The sequence below is a fragment of the Silene latifolia genome, chromosome Y, assembly GCF_048544455.1.
Source record: "Silene latifolia isolate original U9 population chromosome Y, ASM4854445v1, whole genome shotgun sequence".
NCBI lineage: Eukaryota > Viridiplantae > Streptophyta > Magnoliopsida > Caryophyllales > Caryophyllaceae > Silene > Silene latifolia.
Window position 1 is genome coordinate 432,712,572 of NC_133538.1, and position 16,172 is coordinate 432,728,743.

Here is a 16,172-nt window from a genome sequence, read left to right on the forward strand (position 1 = left end):
TCAAGGATTTGTTAATTCTGACCCAAATTAGTTGGCGAAGCCCAGTTGTCAAGGTGTATCCATTTATGACTAAGAGAATGAATAGAAGATCATTTTCAAAGAGGGAAAAAAAAGATGAAAAAGAATGAAAAAATGAGAAAGAGAGAAAAATTGAAAAAATGAAAAAATGAAAAAAGAAAAATGAAAAAAAGATGAAAGAAAAAAAGAAAAAAGGAAAAAAGATGTTGAAGTTATTGCGGAATGCTTTTTGGTTGAATGTCGAAGTTACGGAAGCCAGAATTCAAGTCAAGTACCCATAGTTGAAGTTCAATGGGCGAAGCCCAAAAGATTAAGTAGTAACCTCTTTACCCTCTAAGTCCTTCCTGAGACGATTCAAAGGGATAGGCGGAATTTTGAGAATCATTCCGCTTGTCTTTATTACACCCAGCCTTTAGGGTCCAGATATGGAGATTTGAACCCACATTGTTTTCCAACTCATTTGCACTCGGATTTCATTAAAACCGAGACACCCATTCCAACCACATCAGCAGCCATAGCTCTTGGCCTTAGCACCACAAAACAAACCTTCAGAATGATGGTTAACCATTCCAACTTGTTATTACCAAGCTCCACATCCCAAAACATCCAAGCCTTTTACACCTAACCCCAAACACGGGATTTAAACGGTACTTTACAGGCTAGAATGGGATATGGCATGATACCTTAGGTGAAACCTTCGAGTGTGTATACACAATCAAAATGCCAATTTAATGCACCTTGATCGAACTACGTCGGATTTGATTTCGCTCCACGCGAATACGTAGGCAGTCCTTCTGAATAAGGGATTCAATCCACTCATCAACGAAGTTGTCATCTTGTCGGTTTCTTACGGGTCTTAACCAAGTCCAAATGAAGCCACCTTTGTTTGAGTCAGTCTTAGCTCTCGATGTAGGCTAGGATAAAGATATAGGTTCAGATAAGTAGTATCAAGTCTCGGAATGAGCTTTATCTAATGGTTTAGGTAAAGATGCTGAGTCACATAGATGTGGGTTTTTGTTGGGAACAGAAAATATGAAAAACCCGCTGAAAAGAAAGAAGGCGTGGAAGAAAAATAGTAAAAGCCCGCTGAAAAGAAAGAAGGCGGTGGCAAGAAATGATGAAAACCCGCTGAAAAGAAAGGAGGCGAGGAGAAGAGTGACAGAATGTTCCCAACAAGAGTGATGTGTGATGTCTAAGTGTTCTCATAAAATCAGTCTGTGTTTAGTGTTTGGGCGAAGCCAACGTTGTTGCTCCGTGAGTTTAATCCACCTTGTCAATGCCAAGTGATCTTGATTCCCATGTGCCCTCGGGAGCACGCCCATGCCATACGATATCTCCGTCCCAAGTTCGACGACCTTGTGATTCCCATTTGCCATCTTTTGGCGCCGGAACGGCCAATTTACATTTTTACCCCCAACAAGTCAATATTTGAATTAAAACCCGTGCACACTTAGGGTTTTATTTTCCTTTTTTGTTTTACGGTAGCGGGCTACGCCCACGTGGTTTACGAGTCATACAGAGTGTCTGAGTCGTATTTCCTGCTCACCCGTCAAGGTTCGATTTTAAAATGCCAAAGATTTCAGAATTCCGAAATTTCAAAAACTTTTTGCGAATTATGGGATAGATGATCCAAGTAGTGGTACATTTTAAGTCAAGGTTCAAATCTCAAAGTTCAAAATCAAATTTTGGGTCGACGACCCAACACCCAAGTGATTCATTTCAAATTCAAAATTTTCAACATGTTCAAATTTCGGGTCGATGACCCAGTCTTTCAAACTCAAATTTCGGGTCGATGACCAACATTCCAAGTGATGTCAAATTCAAAATTCGGGTCGATGACCCAATTATTCAAAATTTTCAAATTCAATTTTCGGGTCGATGACCCAATCTTTCAAATGATCTAATTTTAGGATCGATGATCCAAATGTGCTTATGTGATGATTATTGCTAGTACGTTTTTGTGTTTCAAATGTAGCGGGGATATGCTTCAGCTGGGGGCTCTAAAGTCTTCGACTTTAGAGCCATTGCAAATGTCAGGGCTCTGAAGCCGTTGGCTTCAGAGACCATTATCAAGATGCAAAGGATGACATCCACCAAGAATTCAATTCAATACAAGAATGTGAAATGGAAGAATTCCGTAGCTGAAAGCAAATGATGAAAGCGGCGGCAATCTCCTTGGAGAGTCCCGTCCCATTCGGACAAGTGCCAGCAGATGATAAGTTTTGGGCAAGTGTCAGCAGATGATGAATTTTGGACAAATGCCAGCAGATGATAAACTTTGGGCATGTGTCAACAGTTGCCGAACTACGACGCGGGTTTGATTCCGTCAGAAACGGATACGTAGGCGCCTAAGGATAAGGCTCAATCCACCATATATGCAATTTATGGGTCGACGACCAACGACGATAATTTGATACAACAGAAGCAAGAGTCAATCCCCAACGAAGTTTCAGGTATGATCTCTTCTTATGGCTGGCGAGCTTATATACGCAAGTCTAATGGACTATAAACGACCCGAAGAATCCTCAGGTCGAGAGGGACCTGGGGTATACTTTGACTTTCGCCTTGTCCAAGCCTCAGTCAAAGTGGGGGCTCTGTAGATACCCGTATCCGTCGATATTGGAATTTATAGAGAACCCGACAAACACCCGATGATGATAGGACGCATGTATTCTTTAGTTGTCATTGTCATTATTTGGGTTCGTTTTACGATGTAGAATGGGCGTCGTCGATGAAGTATTCTTATTAATTTAAATGATATTTAAATTAATGTTTTTTTAAGTGAATTCATTTTATTAATTTAAATGATATTTAAATTAATGTTTTTTTTTTAGTGAGTTCATTTTATTATTTTAAATGATATTTAAATTATGGTTTTTTGAGGTGAATTCAATTTATTTTATTTTATTTTGAATTTATTTTCTTAAGTTTATTTTATTGAAAATAAAATAAATATTTGATTTGAAAAATCATTTTATGAGTATATTTGATTTGAAAAGTCATTTATTTTAATGGGTTAATTGATTTGAAAAATCGATTTTAAAAGCGAAGAAAACTCGTTTTAAACATGTTTTTTTGAGCTCGATTTTAGCTCGGTTTTTGAGCCCGTTTTCTTTACGAATTGGCACGAATCTCGAGTACACTAACCAACCTAGACCAATACCCATCCACCCCAGTTCGAACCCCCTATCCACGGCCCAAAATTCCATCCCAAATCGTCCCCAACAGCCCGCATATACACGAGCAGCCCCCCTGTTTTGGCAGCTCAATCCCGAGCCCAAAACCCGCTCCAAATACCACCAAAACCCGTACCCATTAAACCTAACCCATACCCTAGTATCCTACCCATATTACCCTAGCTTAATCACCAAGAAAACCCCCCTCAAACCCTCACAAAAGCTGCTGGACAGCAGCTATGCGTGAGCAGGCCCGACTGCCTCTCCCTCTCTTTTACCCTACTTTAACTCCTTATAAATACCACCCCTTCACCATACATTCATTTCTCTAAGTTCTCCATACATCCTACCTTGACTCACAAGCTTTAAACCTCAGAAACAAACCCTAATTGCCTCTCAAAAACCCTCCACAAAATCGACATACAAACTGAAACTGTTTGTGTGTCCTCCTCGAAAAACAATTCGTTCCTCCCTCAAACCTCCATCAAAACTCGATTTTCTTGTTCCTAATTAACCACATAACATCCATCTACATATTAGACAAAGATTTACGAGCCAAATTGCCCTTGAGAGTACACGAATTCCCTCGAAAAACAGAGTGTTATATACTCTGTTTTCGCGGTTTGTTCCTGTCTGTCCAGTTCTGTTTGTGCTCGTTTTTCGTGCCCAATAACTCAAAACGAGCAGGGGTTGCTTTAAGATCTCTGTTTTTCTCTCTTTCTAGTTTTCAAAACATCTTTTAAATCGAATTTTCATCATGAAACGAGGGAGAAATCATTGTTGGAAAGTTGCTGTCCAGATTTGCCAAAAACGCGTGTTTGCTTTGTTTCTTCGTCGACGACAGCCTCTCGAGATAAAATCTACCATCGATTACGACCCAAGACGGTGTCAATGATACATGTAGGTTGAGGGTGCATCAAATCCTCCTCTTTCTCCCTTTTTATTTCGTTTTTATGTTTGTTCTTTTATAGTTTGTTTTGTTTGTTTATCGCTTTTTATTTATCGTTTAAATTAACTATGAAACTAGTTTAGTCCGAGTATGAGTTAAAGTACCACCATGAACACCCGCGTTGACTTGAGATGGGAAAAGAAACCGCTACATCAGTCGGTCGTACACCCCCGTCTCATTTACATATCCTCGTGTTCAAGGTAGGGCATAAATAAAACGAATTTCTAACTTCGCTCCTCGCTTTTGACCCTTTGTTTGTCTCGGCCAATTCGACCCACCTTAGGACCCGTTGCATGTTAGTATGACCTCTGATTGTTAACATACGACTTATAGACGACATCCGATCATTTAAATAACCTAATTAGACATGTTAGGGTGCTTCGACATAAGCTTTAAAATCAACTAACGATTACTCAGAACTTAATTGAATACATCTTTCTCTTTCACTAATTTTCTCGCTAGCATGGAAGTGCGTGCTTAACACCTTTCCATTTGCACTCGTTGACAAATTAGAATTGTTTTTAACCTAGTTCGTAATTACTTAATTTAATTTATAATTAATTAACCTTTAATTTGTTTTACTTGTTTCTAATATTGTAAATTTTGTTTTTATTATTTTTTTTAGGTTCAAAATATGTAAATTTAATTTAGTGAATTTTTCCGTAATTTATTTTGCTGATTTCGAAATTAAAATGCAATTAACTTTGTTTTCTACAAAAAACCGTACCTTTGCACGGTCTGCATTCGACTTCGATCTGTGCACTTTGCATGGGTCCGCCAGTTTTGATTTCTTTTCTTCTTTTGTTTCTTTAATTGTTTACTAATCCTATTTTAATAAATATGGATTGGTGAATAATTTTAATGAGTTGGGTTCAATTTAATCAATAAGTTGTACCTAATTTATTTCAAACCTTTGTATTTGTTTAATTTAATTTAATTAGTTTAATTCTAGTCTAATTTGTTTACTAATTAATAAATCGGATAACATCATTAATTAATCTAACTTAGTTTTAGCCTTTTTGTTTTCATTTATTTTATTTGTTAAGTCATAATAGTTTGAGTTGTTTTTTGTTAGTTTGTCTTGTAATTTTGTATCAGGTACATAGGTTTTATTTTAATTGAGTCAAAATAATTTCGATAGTTGTTGTAATTAAATCGAGTTGTAATTTATTTCTCGTTGTGTCGGCATGAAATGCCTGGGTTGTAATAGGATAGATCCCAATGGCTCCCCATTCCTCCTAAGCCGTGTTTGCGCATCTTTTATTTCAAATCAACCAACATGCTAAAACAACTTTGACAAAGTTAGTATTCATGCATTAAACGACATAGAAATTATTGTCACATGTTAGGGTTTTAAAACGATGTTTGCATATCATATATCGTAGTAGCTATGACCTTGTTTGAAATCTGACACTTGACTTAGTAGAGGCCGTTATTGACGGGCGGGGTTAGGTGTCCTTATGGGCTTCCTAACACGTACCCTCACCCCTTACTCAAGATCTATGGTTTGTGGATCCGTCTAAATACCATTGGATTACGAGAGTCATTCTAATCGAGTGATATAGGGTACAAGTCTTTATCTTTAATCACTCGTAGTCGATTGGCTTTATGCTTTTCGATGAAAGGTGTAAAGTTGACTTGAACGGTTCCAAGTTCCCAAAAAACTTGGTGGCGACTCTAATTTGTCTTAATTCGATTCGAAAGAACCTCGAGTCGATTATGCCTAGTGTGGATCCCGCGGACGCAGTTCCCGAGGGCCTTGTCCACAATTTTAAACAATTCCATAATAATGCAAATAGACTTCACCTCACCCTTACAAAACAAAAGTAAATCGTCTGCAAACATGAGATGAGTCATCCTCAAACTCCTGCATAATGGATGGAACTTAAAACCAGGCAGCCCACTCCCCAGTACCAATAGCCTACTTAAGTACTCCATACACAAAGTAAAACTCAGGGGAGAACTGGGATCCCCCTGTCTTAAACCTCGTTGTCCATGAAAGAATCCATAGGTCTGGCCATTCAACCCAATAGTATATGAAGTAGTACTTACACATTGCAGAATAAGTTTGATAAAATGAGGAGGAAAATGAAGTGCATCTAACATATTAGCAAAAAAATCCCACTCAATAGTGTCATAGGCTTTCCTAAGATCCACCTTCATTAAATACCTTGGGGAGGCACTTTTCCTCTCATACAACCTCACCAAATCCTGACTTATCAGTATATTTCCCAGGATACTTCTTCCCTTAATGAAAGCACATTGTGCAGAATTGATTAATTTAGGGAGACACTCACTGAGCCTATTACATAGCAGCTTGGAGATCACTTTGTAAATAGTATTACAGCATGCTATAGGTCGAAAATCTTTCACAGTTTTTGGATTATCCATCTTAGGAATAAGCACAATATTAGTGCTATTAATTTGCTTTAACAACTTGCCATGAATGAAAAAGTCTTTAATGGCTGCACATACATCCCCATAAATTATACCCCAGCTGGCCTTATAGAAACAGCTAGTATACCCATCAGGGCCAGGGCTCTTATCATTGGGTATAGAGAACACAACCTTCCTAATTTCCTCCTCAGTAGGAATACCATAATCCAATCCAGTCACTCTCATCCAGAGTAACTCCTTGAGTGACTATATTTTTATAAAAACCAGAAGTGGGAGCACTAGACCCAAGAAGTGTCTCATAGTAATCAAGGAAAGCTTTCAGAATATCCTCAGGATCTCTACATTCAACCCCACTCATACTCTCAATCTGAAGAACTTTATTATGCATCTATCTCTGTTGTATAGCTTGGTGGAACATAGAAGAATTAGTATCCCCCTCTCTAGCCCAGGCACACTTAGCTTTCTGTTTGAGAAAATCAGTCCTAGACTCCTCCATCAGCTGATAAGACTCCCTGAGTTGTATTTCCTTATCCATCAGAGTAACATTTGTAGGATCATTCTGCAATTGCAACTGGCAGTCAATCAACAAGTTGAAAGCCACATCAGCATTACGTTCAATATCAGAAAAGAGGCCCCTATTTAGGCTCCTCAGACAGGGCTTGAGTAGCTTCAATTTCCTAGCCATAATATACATAGGAGTCCCAATAATTTGCATCTGCCAATGTTCCTTGACTAGCTCTCCAAACTCCTCAACCCTGGCCCACATGTTAAAAAACTTAAAAGAACTCTTCCTCCTTTTACAACTCTCTCCACATGATACAATACAAGGACAGTGATCAAAAGTACCCCCAGGCTGATAATGTGCTAACCAGTCAGACCAAAGAGCCAACCAATCACTATTAACCATTACCCTATCAATCCTGCTAAAAATTCTAGTCTCACTAGGTTGTTTATTGTTCCAAGTAAAAAATGCACCAGTAGTTTTCATATCATGTAGATCACACCTAGCCACAGTTGACTGGAATGGAAGCATTTCCTCATCCCTAACAGCTTTACCCAATCTTTCATTGGTATATAAGACATTATTAAAGTCCCCCAGAATAATCCAAGGTCCATTACCACTAAGCCTATCTAAAGCATTCCATAAAGGCACCCTATGCTCAATCTTATTAAATGCATAAATGAAAGTAGCTAGAAAGACATTCTCAGTCTGAACCAGCCTAATTTTAGTATGTATATATTGCTCTGACATTTCTAGAACTTCAACATCCACACTATTACCTTTCCAAAGAATCCAAATCCTTCCTCCTGGATGCTGACTAATATTAGTAACAAAATTCCACCCATAACAAACATTACTAGCTATAAGATTTAGAGAACTAGGTTTTACCCTAGTCTCAAGGAGCCCAAACAGTTCCACATCATTTTGAAGTAAAAACCACTTAAGATGTTTCTGTTTATTTACATTGTTCAGGCCTCTAACATTCCATACACCTAGTTTAATCATTGGGAGAGGCACTCCCTCCCCCCCACCTTTATCAACCAATTTAGTGGCTTCAGACACCACTGCCATTTATGCATTGAAATTAACATTAAATGCCCCTTGCCTACCATCCACCACTCTAGTCTCATGCCTGGTCATCTTGGTAATCACTCTAGCAGGAGTATATACTGGTCCATGACTAGGTGCAGGAGTAACTGTAGGAGTAGCAACAATTACAGCAGCATTCCCATTGCTATTAGCAGCTGGAGTAGGTAAAGAAGTCCTAGCCAAGGGAGGAAACTCCACATGATCAGCAGTGCTAGCCCCTACAGCCTTAGGTCTCCAGACCTGCCTAACTGGTGGAGCACCAACAGGCCTCCTTCCTCCAATTTCTTTCCTACGACAATTATTAGTTTTATGCCCAATTCCCTTACATTTCTGGCAAGTAATTGGAAGCCAGTCATATTCCACATCCACTTTTACTTCTAACCCTAACTCATCCTCAAACACAATCTGGGTTACAAACTGCTGGTCAATCTCCACCTCAACCATAATACGAGCAAAGCCTAGGAGAGATTTCTCAAGGGTAGAATCATCAATTCTAATAAAACGTCCCACTAATCCAGCCAGTTTTTCCAAACATTTAGCACCCCAAAACTTAAGATCCAAACCTACTAACTTGACCCAGATAGGAACCTTCTTAACAGAAATTTTGGAAATCCTGACAGAAGGATCCCAAGGCTTCAAAATAATAGGTTTCCCATCAAAGGTAAACATACCATTAGCAAGTACCAACTTATGATGCTCAAGTTTAGCAAACCTTACCACAAATAAACCATTCGGCAGGAAGGAGATCTGCGAAATCTCATAAGCAGCCCAGATACGTCGCAGAAAACCATCAATGACATCCCGAGGCGGATTAGCCCCCATTACATAACCATAGATTGCTAACTTCCAATACTCGATCTCCTCCTTAACATCTTCAACCGTAAGCTTAAGTCGAGGAGAAGAGCATTCATCATTATCAGGCACTTCTTCTGCAATTGGAGCCAACCTAGTACCAGAAGACGAATCCCCCTTCCGTTTAGATGACACCTCTCGCCAATCATTCGGATTATCAGACAGAACTAAGCCTTCCACCAACACAGATTCACCAACCTCCTGCACCAAATTATCCACTTGTTGTTTAGCAGCATCAATTTCTTCTTCAATCAGAACCTGTTGATTATTTGTTGTATTCGTAGTAGAATTTGTATTGTTACTAGAAGGAATAGGAGTACGATTAATAGATTTATTAGTACTAATATTGTTGTTACTACTTGATGAACTATTATTTTTATTGGTATTTTTTGTTGAATTAGCAGTAGAAGGATGAGAATTAGTAATCTTCTTCGCCATTGCGAGGAATCAGTGACCTAAAATTCAGAGAATTTTATCTCTCTAAATTTCTCTCTCATCCTTTTTTTTTTACGAAAACATAATTAACTAAGGCCACACTAAGTATTACAAATTACAACCGATTGCAAAAAAAATACGTAAATAAATTCATTCAACGATTCATTCAACAAAAATAAAATGCATCAACTAAAAATAAATTAAACATACATGACACAATTCCTTAATTATGTTGATTAATTTTATCCAAACCACCTATTTAAATCAAATTAAGTGACAATTCCTCAATTAATCACATTAAATTTAATCTTAATTCATATTAAACTTGTAATATGAATTTAATCCATCAATATTTTAAACTGCTTTAAAATAATTTGGTATCTTAAAATTGTGAACCGTTTCACAACAATTAATCATACATTGTAAAGGTAATGTATAATTAATATTGGCCAAAACTAACAAAAACAAAATCCCTTTTTTTTATATGACTCGGCTAATCAAGGAAAAACAAAAAAAGTTTTTTTTTTTTCGGCAATAACAGCAAAAACAAAAAAACAGCCATTTTCTTATTTTGTACACGGTTTTATCTGTAAAAACCGAAATAAGACAAAAAAATCTTTTTTTTTTAAAAAAAATCTGTCCTCTGTGAACAGTAACCACGTGAACAGTAACAGAAAAAAAAAATTTCTTTTCTCGGATGCTTTTCAAATCGGCATAAACAAAAACAGCCGCAAAAAAAACTTTAATCGGTTTTTCAGGAGAAACCGAAAGAGAAAACAGAAAATAATTTTTTTAAATAATAATACTGTTCATTCGTGAACAGTAACGGAAACGAAAAAAAAAAAATTCCACGGCTAAAAAAAAAATCCAGCCGATTATATTTTTTTCTCGCAAACCCTAATTATTGTTTACAAACAATTTTATGAAAATCATCAAAATTAAAATTCGTGGCCTTGGCTCTGATACCACTTGTGGGATTTATCTGTATGCATCCCTTTAATTTAAGGATTATAACGAATCATAAAGTGATGAATACTAGTCATAAAATTAAATTGCATAAACAAAAACATAAAGGATTAAGAAATAACCTTCGGTCCTAGCAAAAACGGCCTAAGAACAATATCAAAGTTGATATTCGCCTATCAGTTGCACCCAAGACGATATGAGAAATGCCCTTTGATTATGCTAGAATCGATCCAAAAATTAACTGATTAATTTTTAGGTTTTTTTTTGTGTTTTTCGTAGAGATGAGAGGCAAGAGTGAGATAGAAAAATTAGGTTAAAAAAATTTACTCCTATCTCTCCCTTTAACCGTGTATGAGAGAGAGATTAGGGTAGAATTTTTTTACTAATTACTCGGCCCATAATCCGAAATTAGGAGAGTAATTTCTCTTATTTTCGGTTATTCCAAAAATGTATAAAATGTGTAAATTGTCATCTATTGAGGATCGAACCCATGACCACTTGGTTTGAGTACCCTCACTATTACCACTATGACACATTTATCTTGTTGATATTAAATATAACCGATTACATTTAATTACGAATTAACATATTAATTCGTCCAAGCTAACATTACATACATTTAATTAAATATAACTTATTATATTAAATTTACGAATTTACAGTTAATTCGTCTCAACTAATATTATTTAATCTTCATTAAATAATTGTCTCAACAACACATTGAATAACTGTTTAGTCATATAAGGCATCAATGTGATTATATTTCTATAACCACATCTCTCAAACACATCCTATAGGTGTGACCTTTAGGGACCAGTTGATCACCGCCATCTGTATGATAATAACGTCAAACTTTCTAGCAAGCCAACCGTTATTAGGTAATCGTTAATCAACTGATTAAAATATGAAGTATACCCTTGTGAACCTGTAAGAGATTTACAAATGTTATCACACTAATTTGTGGAGGACACAAGCTCCAACAGTAATAGTATTCGAGGGTGAACCTAGCTGGAACGATCAGGAGGTACAGCAGTGATCTCCAAATGACTAAGTACAAATGATACGAACGATGTATAAATTTCTAAGTGTGTTAATGATATTAATTGTTGCAGGTGGTGAATGATATTTCTTCGAGTGGAGTCAATGATGAACGCCCTTGAATCTGATGTTCGTTGCTCTTTTATAGCCCTCCTTTGAATTGTCGCACATGCTCCCTACATATGCTCAACCATACGCTCCACTTCCTATGAAATACGAAGTGGTTGCTGACTTTGTCAAAGCTTTTGCTGATCACTGCAATGTTCCTGCTGACCAGTTCAACATTCCTGCTGGCTGCTTGTTACTTAATTCAAACGTGGCCTTTGTATCACTTGAATGTCTAGGTTCATCCCCCCTTGTTCTTCCTTGCGTCTAGCAGCCTGCTGCCTTGTTATTGATCCGTGTGCCTTTATTTTATCCAATTACGAGGTTCTGTTCTTGCTCGATGGATGCTGGGATTTGCTTCCCTCTTGGACACTGCGTGTAGTGGCGATGTCATAGCATGGCATCAGCCCACTTGCATTCTTATCCACTGAGTCTGACCATTAGAGGTCTAATCAGTCACTTCCTCTCAATAATTCCCCACCTCCCCACGTCTCCTTCCCTCGATCCCCCCCAACCTAACTCCCTCCCTTAACTCCCTTCTCTTAACTCCCTCTCTTAACTTCCTCTCTTAAATCCCTTCGGTTATAAATACACCCCTCCCCCTCCCACTTCCTTTATTTCCGTCCTTATTAACCCCTTTCCCTAAAACCCTATACTCTCCCTCCCTTCTTATAAAATCTCCCTATCCAACAGGTAAACTCCTTACTTTCTTCCCTCTCTCTTAATTTTTTCACCTCTAAACATCGCAATCATGGTAAAAAAGGCTATCCGCCACACCACTCCTCCTCCTCCTCCCTGTGGGGGTCCATCTGCTGCTCTCTCTCCCTTCCGATCCTCTGGGATCCTCGCAGATCACTATCTGTGCGATTCCAACTTTGTTGATACCCCCTCGAGGAGGTGAGAGAGAGGTTTGGCCTTGGGCAGGAGGTCGAGATTCACATTCCTCAGCCTCGGGAGGCTCCGGATTCCCATAATCCCGGTTGGGTATGTTGGGATTCATTAATCTCATTACTTTACATATTAAATATGTGAATAATTAATTTAGTCATAAAATTAATTCAAGATCTTATGCATGCAAAACAAATACAAGAGTAAGGAGAAAATCGGATCCTTACATTTGATATTTCAGATATTGGGCACTAGTAAGGTCACCTACCTTACTTAGTTCTTGAACTTTCCTTATGGATGAACAAGATTCAAGTATAGAATCTCTCCCTAAAGATTGTACCAAGATAATACCCTTAATAGTTTAAATTAATATGAGACTAATATTAATAAAAACTACCTTAAAAATTGACACAAAATAATTTGTATTTTGCTCTTGAAAATTTCGGTAAAGAGGAGGTTTTTATGAGCTCTCTTGTTTTCTCAAAATGTAGAGTAAAAGGAACCACTAGTAAAAAAAAATAACATGTATCTTTTTACAACTTATAGAATGAAATAAAAAAAGTAAGAGAAAAACTCTTCTTTTTCTCTTTGGGAAACCGGGTAGCATGGGAGGAGAGGAGCCAATGCATGAGCTCATTTTCTTCCCAAGAATAATAGGTTTGCATGGCTATGAAATAGGTCATCATTGTGTTTCTTTTGAATAAATAAATTAGACAACACAAACCTAATACTCCCTCCATAAAACCGGTTATTACCCATAAAAGGGAGGTCCATTTTATTTTTGTCATTTTTCAATTGTGACATATACGACATGTTATTTGACATGTTACATTATAATGTATTTTTTAACATATTAAAAATCATCATATAATTAAATATGTCACATACAAAAAAATAATTAGTAATTCATAATTACTTGTACCAAAATGGGTCATATAATAATAAAATACAACAACTTGTATTTATAATAAATTATTCATTCAATTTTTAATTATTTCATAAACAATAAATTAATCTAATAATAAAACAATTCGATTACTTGGACCGAATCTTATTTAATCAAATTACAATATGACACGTAATTTTACTCACAAAATCACTCGTCAATTTTAAGGAATTTAATTAACCCGTATCAGCATACGATTAATTAAATTATCAATTAAGAGCATTATCCTATAGGTATGACCTTAGGGGATCAACTGGTCACCACCGTCGTACGACAGTAATGTCAAACTCTAGTCAGCCAATCATTACCGATATGTGTGGACCAGTTGACTAAGAAGTATTACTTTCCCTCGTGTATTCTTAATATGATATTTAAACATGTGATCTCAATATGATCAACAATGTGATCGCATTATTGTCGGGACACTCCAACAATCTCCCACTTGTCTCCGACAAGTGTGCGTCAGCAATTCTCTTGTCCCATTACTATCTCCCACTCAATGCAAGGTGTCTTTCAGGTTGTTCTTACAAGTGATCATATCGAGAGTATTTTCCTCGATCTGGAGAATAACTGATTGACCGGAATCATCTACCGTAGATACCTTCCGAGCATGGCCACGTATTTCTAGTTCATTACTCCTCGAGTGGCCCTGAGATATTGTTTTAACCCTGACAAGGGGGTGGACAATTCCTATCGCACTATTCCCTTCGACTAGCCACAGCTCATCATAACCCAAAATAAGCCCATTTGACCCCATTTACGAAGGTCGTAGGAACATAAATTAAAGTTACTCTGAAACTGTGCCACCTTGGGCGAACAGTTATTAGTCTAAGAATCGACTCATAAGAATACCATAGTAGCTCTCGCCACGACCAGGCAATATAAATTTGCCAAAACTCTATAAGCGGTCATAAGCCCGACAGAGTGTCCCTCACAGTCTGCCTATGTGATCGACTAGTCATCTCTCATGACTCTATGGCACTCGAACTTGCCATCAATCGCATCACACTCTAGTTACTTCGAGATGTCACCTCATATAAGTAACTAGGGACGAATACTATGTTAATCCAGTTCACTTTAATGGGGTTCAATATTGTCTTAACAATCCCATTTGGATGTAACAAAGTACGGGATGAGTTAACGGAAACTCAAACAATAAAGGTGATTATCACACACGAGTAGTCAATACCATATTACTATTCTATGTCTTATAATCATAAGTGTACTCATGCACTTGTCTAACGCAATAAAAGTTTAGCTTGTGAACATACCATGTGTTCAAGTGTTCAAACTTTGTGAATTGCGATTTCCTTTAAATTCATGTTATCCCTTATAGCATGAATTTTACTAAGTAGATGTCTAGACTTCATACTAGACTTAGGTTCTTTAACTTAAAAGAAGCTCTTACTGTTATCATAAAACTTGTGATGTGGGTTTTGGTGGACAACACTACTTGTAGTTTTAAAGTTCACCACCCAATCACAACGTACTTAGGTTCATTTCGTAGAATCTTGCAATGGATGACAATAAAATACACTTTTCTAGTCTCTTATCCTTATGTCAATAATTGCCTAGGATTTTCACAAATCCAAATGAGTTCGAAAACTTGAGTTTGTGTAACCTCTTAACACACAACTAAGTATCCTTCCAAACTCCAGAACAGATTGTTAGTTCTCCTTGAGAATTCATGACGGTTCCTTGAGGGTTACCAATGACTCTCATATGAGTTAACTTGTCATCGACTTATCATGCTCCAAGTACTTAATTTATTTAGGACATGTGCATAATGGCATTACATGACTATACTAATGTAACACCCCGATTTATAAAGGAGCCTCTAGCAAGACATTCCCTAATAAACCGGACTGTTACCATCTCGGTTTCCCGAGGTAGTGAATAACAAATTAAACTCCAAGGCAAATTACATAATTTCTTTAACTTAACTTTTTTTCAAAACCTCATTTACATCAAATTACAAAGAACTAACATAAATAAAAGTGAAAGTCTTCTAAATGATGATCTAGCTACTAAGTCTTCTGATCCAGTGTCTCACGCCCATCAAGCTCCCATCCTATCTCATAAACCTGCCAAGTCTGCTCCCCAATATTTGGATCGTCACAGGTGTTCACGAATACACAGGGTCAACCACGAGGTTGAGTAGGGAATACAATGAAACAACAAAATATGATATGCATGCTCCTCCGTCACCTCCACCTCCATCTCAACTCATATCTCATAACCCGAACGCCCACCATACCGATCCCCTAGACTATATATCGACCGTAGCCGATCCGCATGCTCAAATGAGAGACACCGGGGCAAGTTCTGCAGAACCCGCCTGGGCCTTATCACAACATCATCATCACCACACCACGTCACCACAACATCCTCCATCTCCAATGCATATGAATGCTCAAGAAATTAATGCAACACAATATGTATATCATTGAATTGGTAAATCATAGAATCATGCCGGTTACCGAATGTTGTGATAATATACTCAATACGATCAATTCAGTCAAGCACATTCCAGGATATGAATCATAACATGAATCAACAACCACGAATCACGTCAACGTTCACAGTTTGGTCATATGAAACACCAACAAGTCAACACAATTCAACAACAACGATAATAAGTCAAGTGTATTTCCCTACCTTTTCGCAATCCAAGCATACAAGCAATCAATTATGATCCTTCACATATCCATCACAAACAGGGAAATCGAATTAGGTTGGAATCGATGAGAAATCTTCAATCAATTGAAAGGCTCGACAATTCTTCTTCCTCTCCCTTTCTCTAGGTTTAGA

The 16,172-nt window shown here is 37.3% G+C and overlaps 1 protein-coding gene across 1 annotated transcript; it reads right to left on the reverse strand.

The window, feature by feature from the left end:
* Window positions 1-6,928: 6,928 nt before the first annotated feature.
* On the reverse strand, window positions 6,929-8,113 carry LOC141632574 (uncharacterized). Its single transcript, XM_074445114.1, has one exon. The coding sequence runs from the start codon at window positions 8,111-8,113 to the stop codon at window positions 6,929-6,931; it is 1,185 nt and encodes a 394-aa protein (XP_074301215.1).
* Between the last annotated feature and the right edge of the window lie 8,059 nt (window positions 8,114-16,172).

Excerpts from the sequence above, each read along its gene's own strand:
- LOC141632574 (XM_074445114.1), bottom strand. The coding sequence starts at position 8,113 with ATGGCAGTGGTGTCTGAAGCCACTAAATTGGTTGATAAAGGTGGGGGG.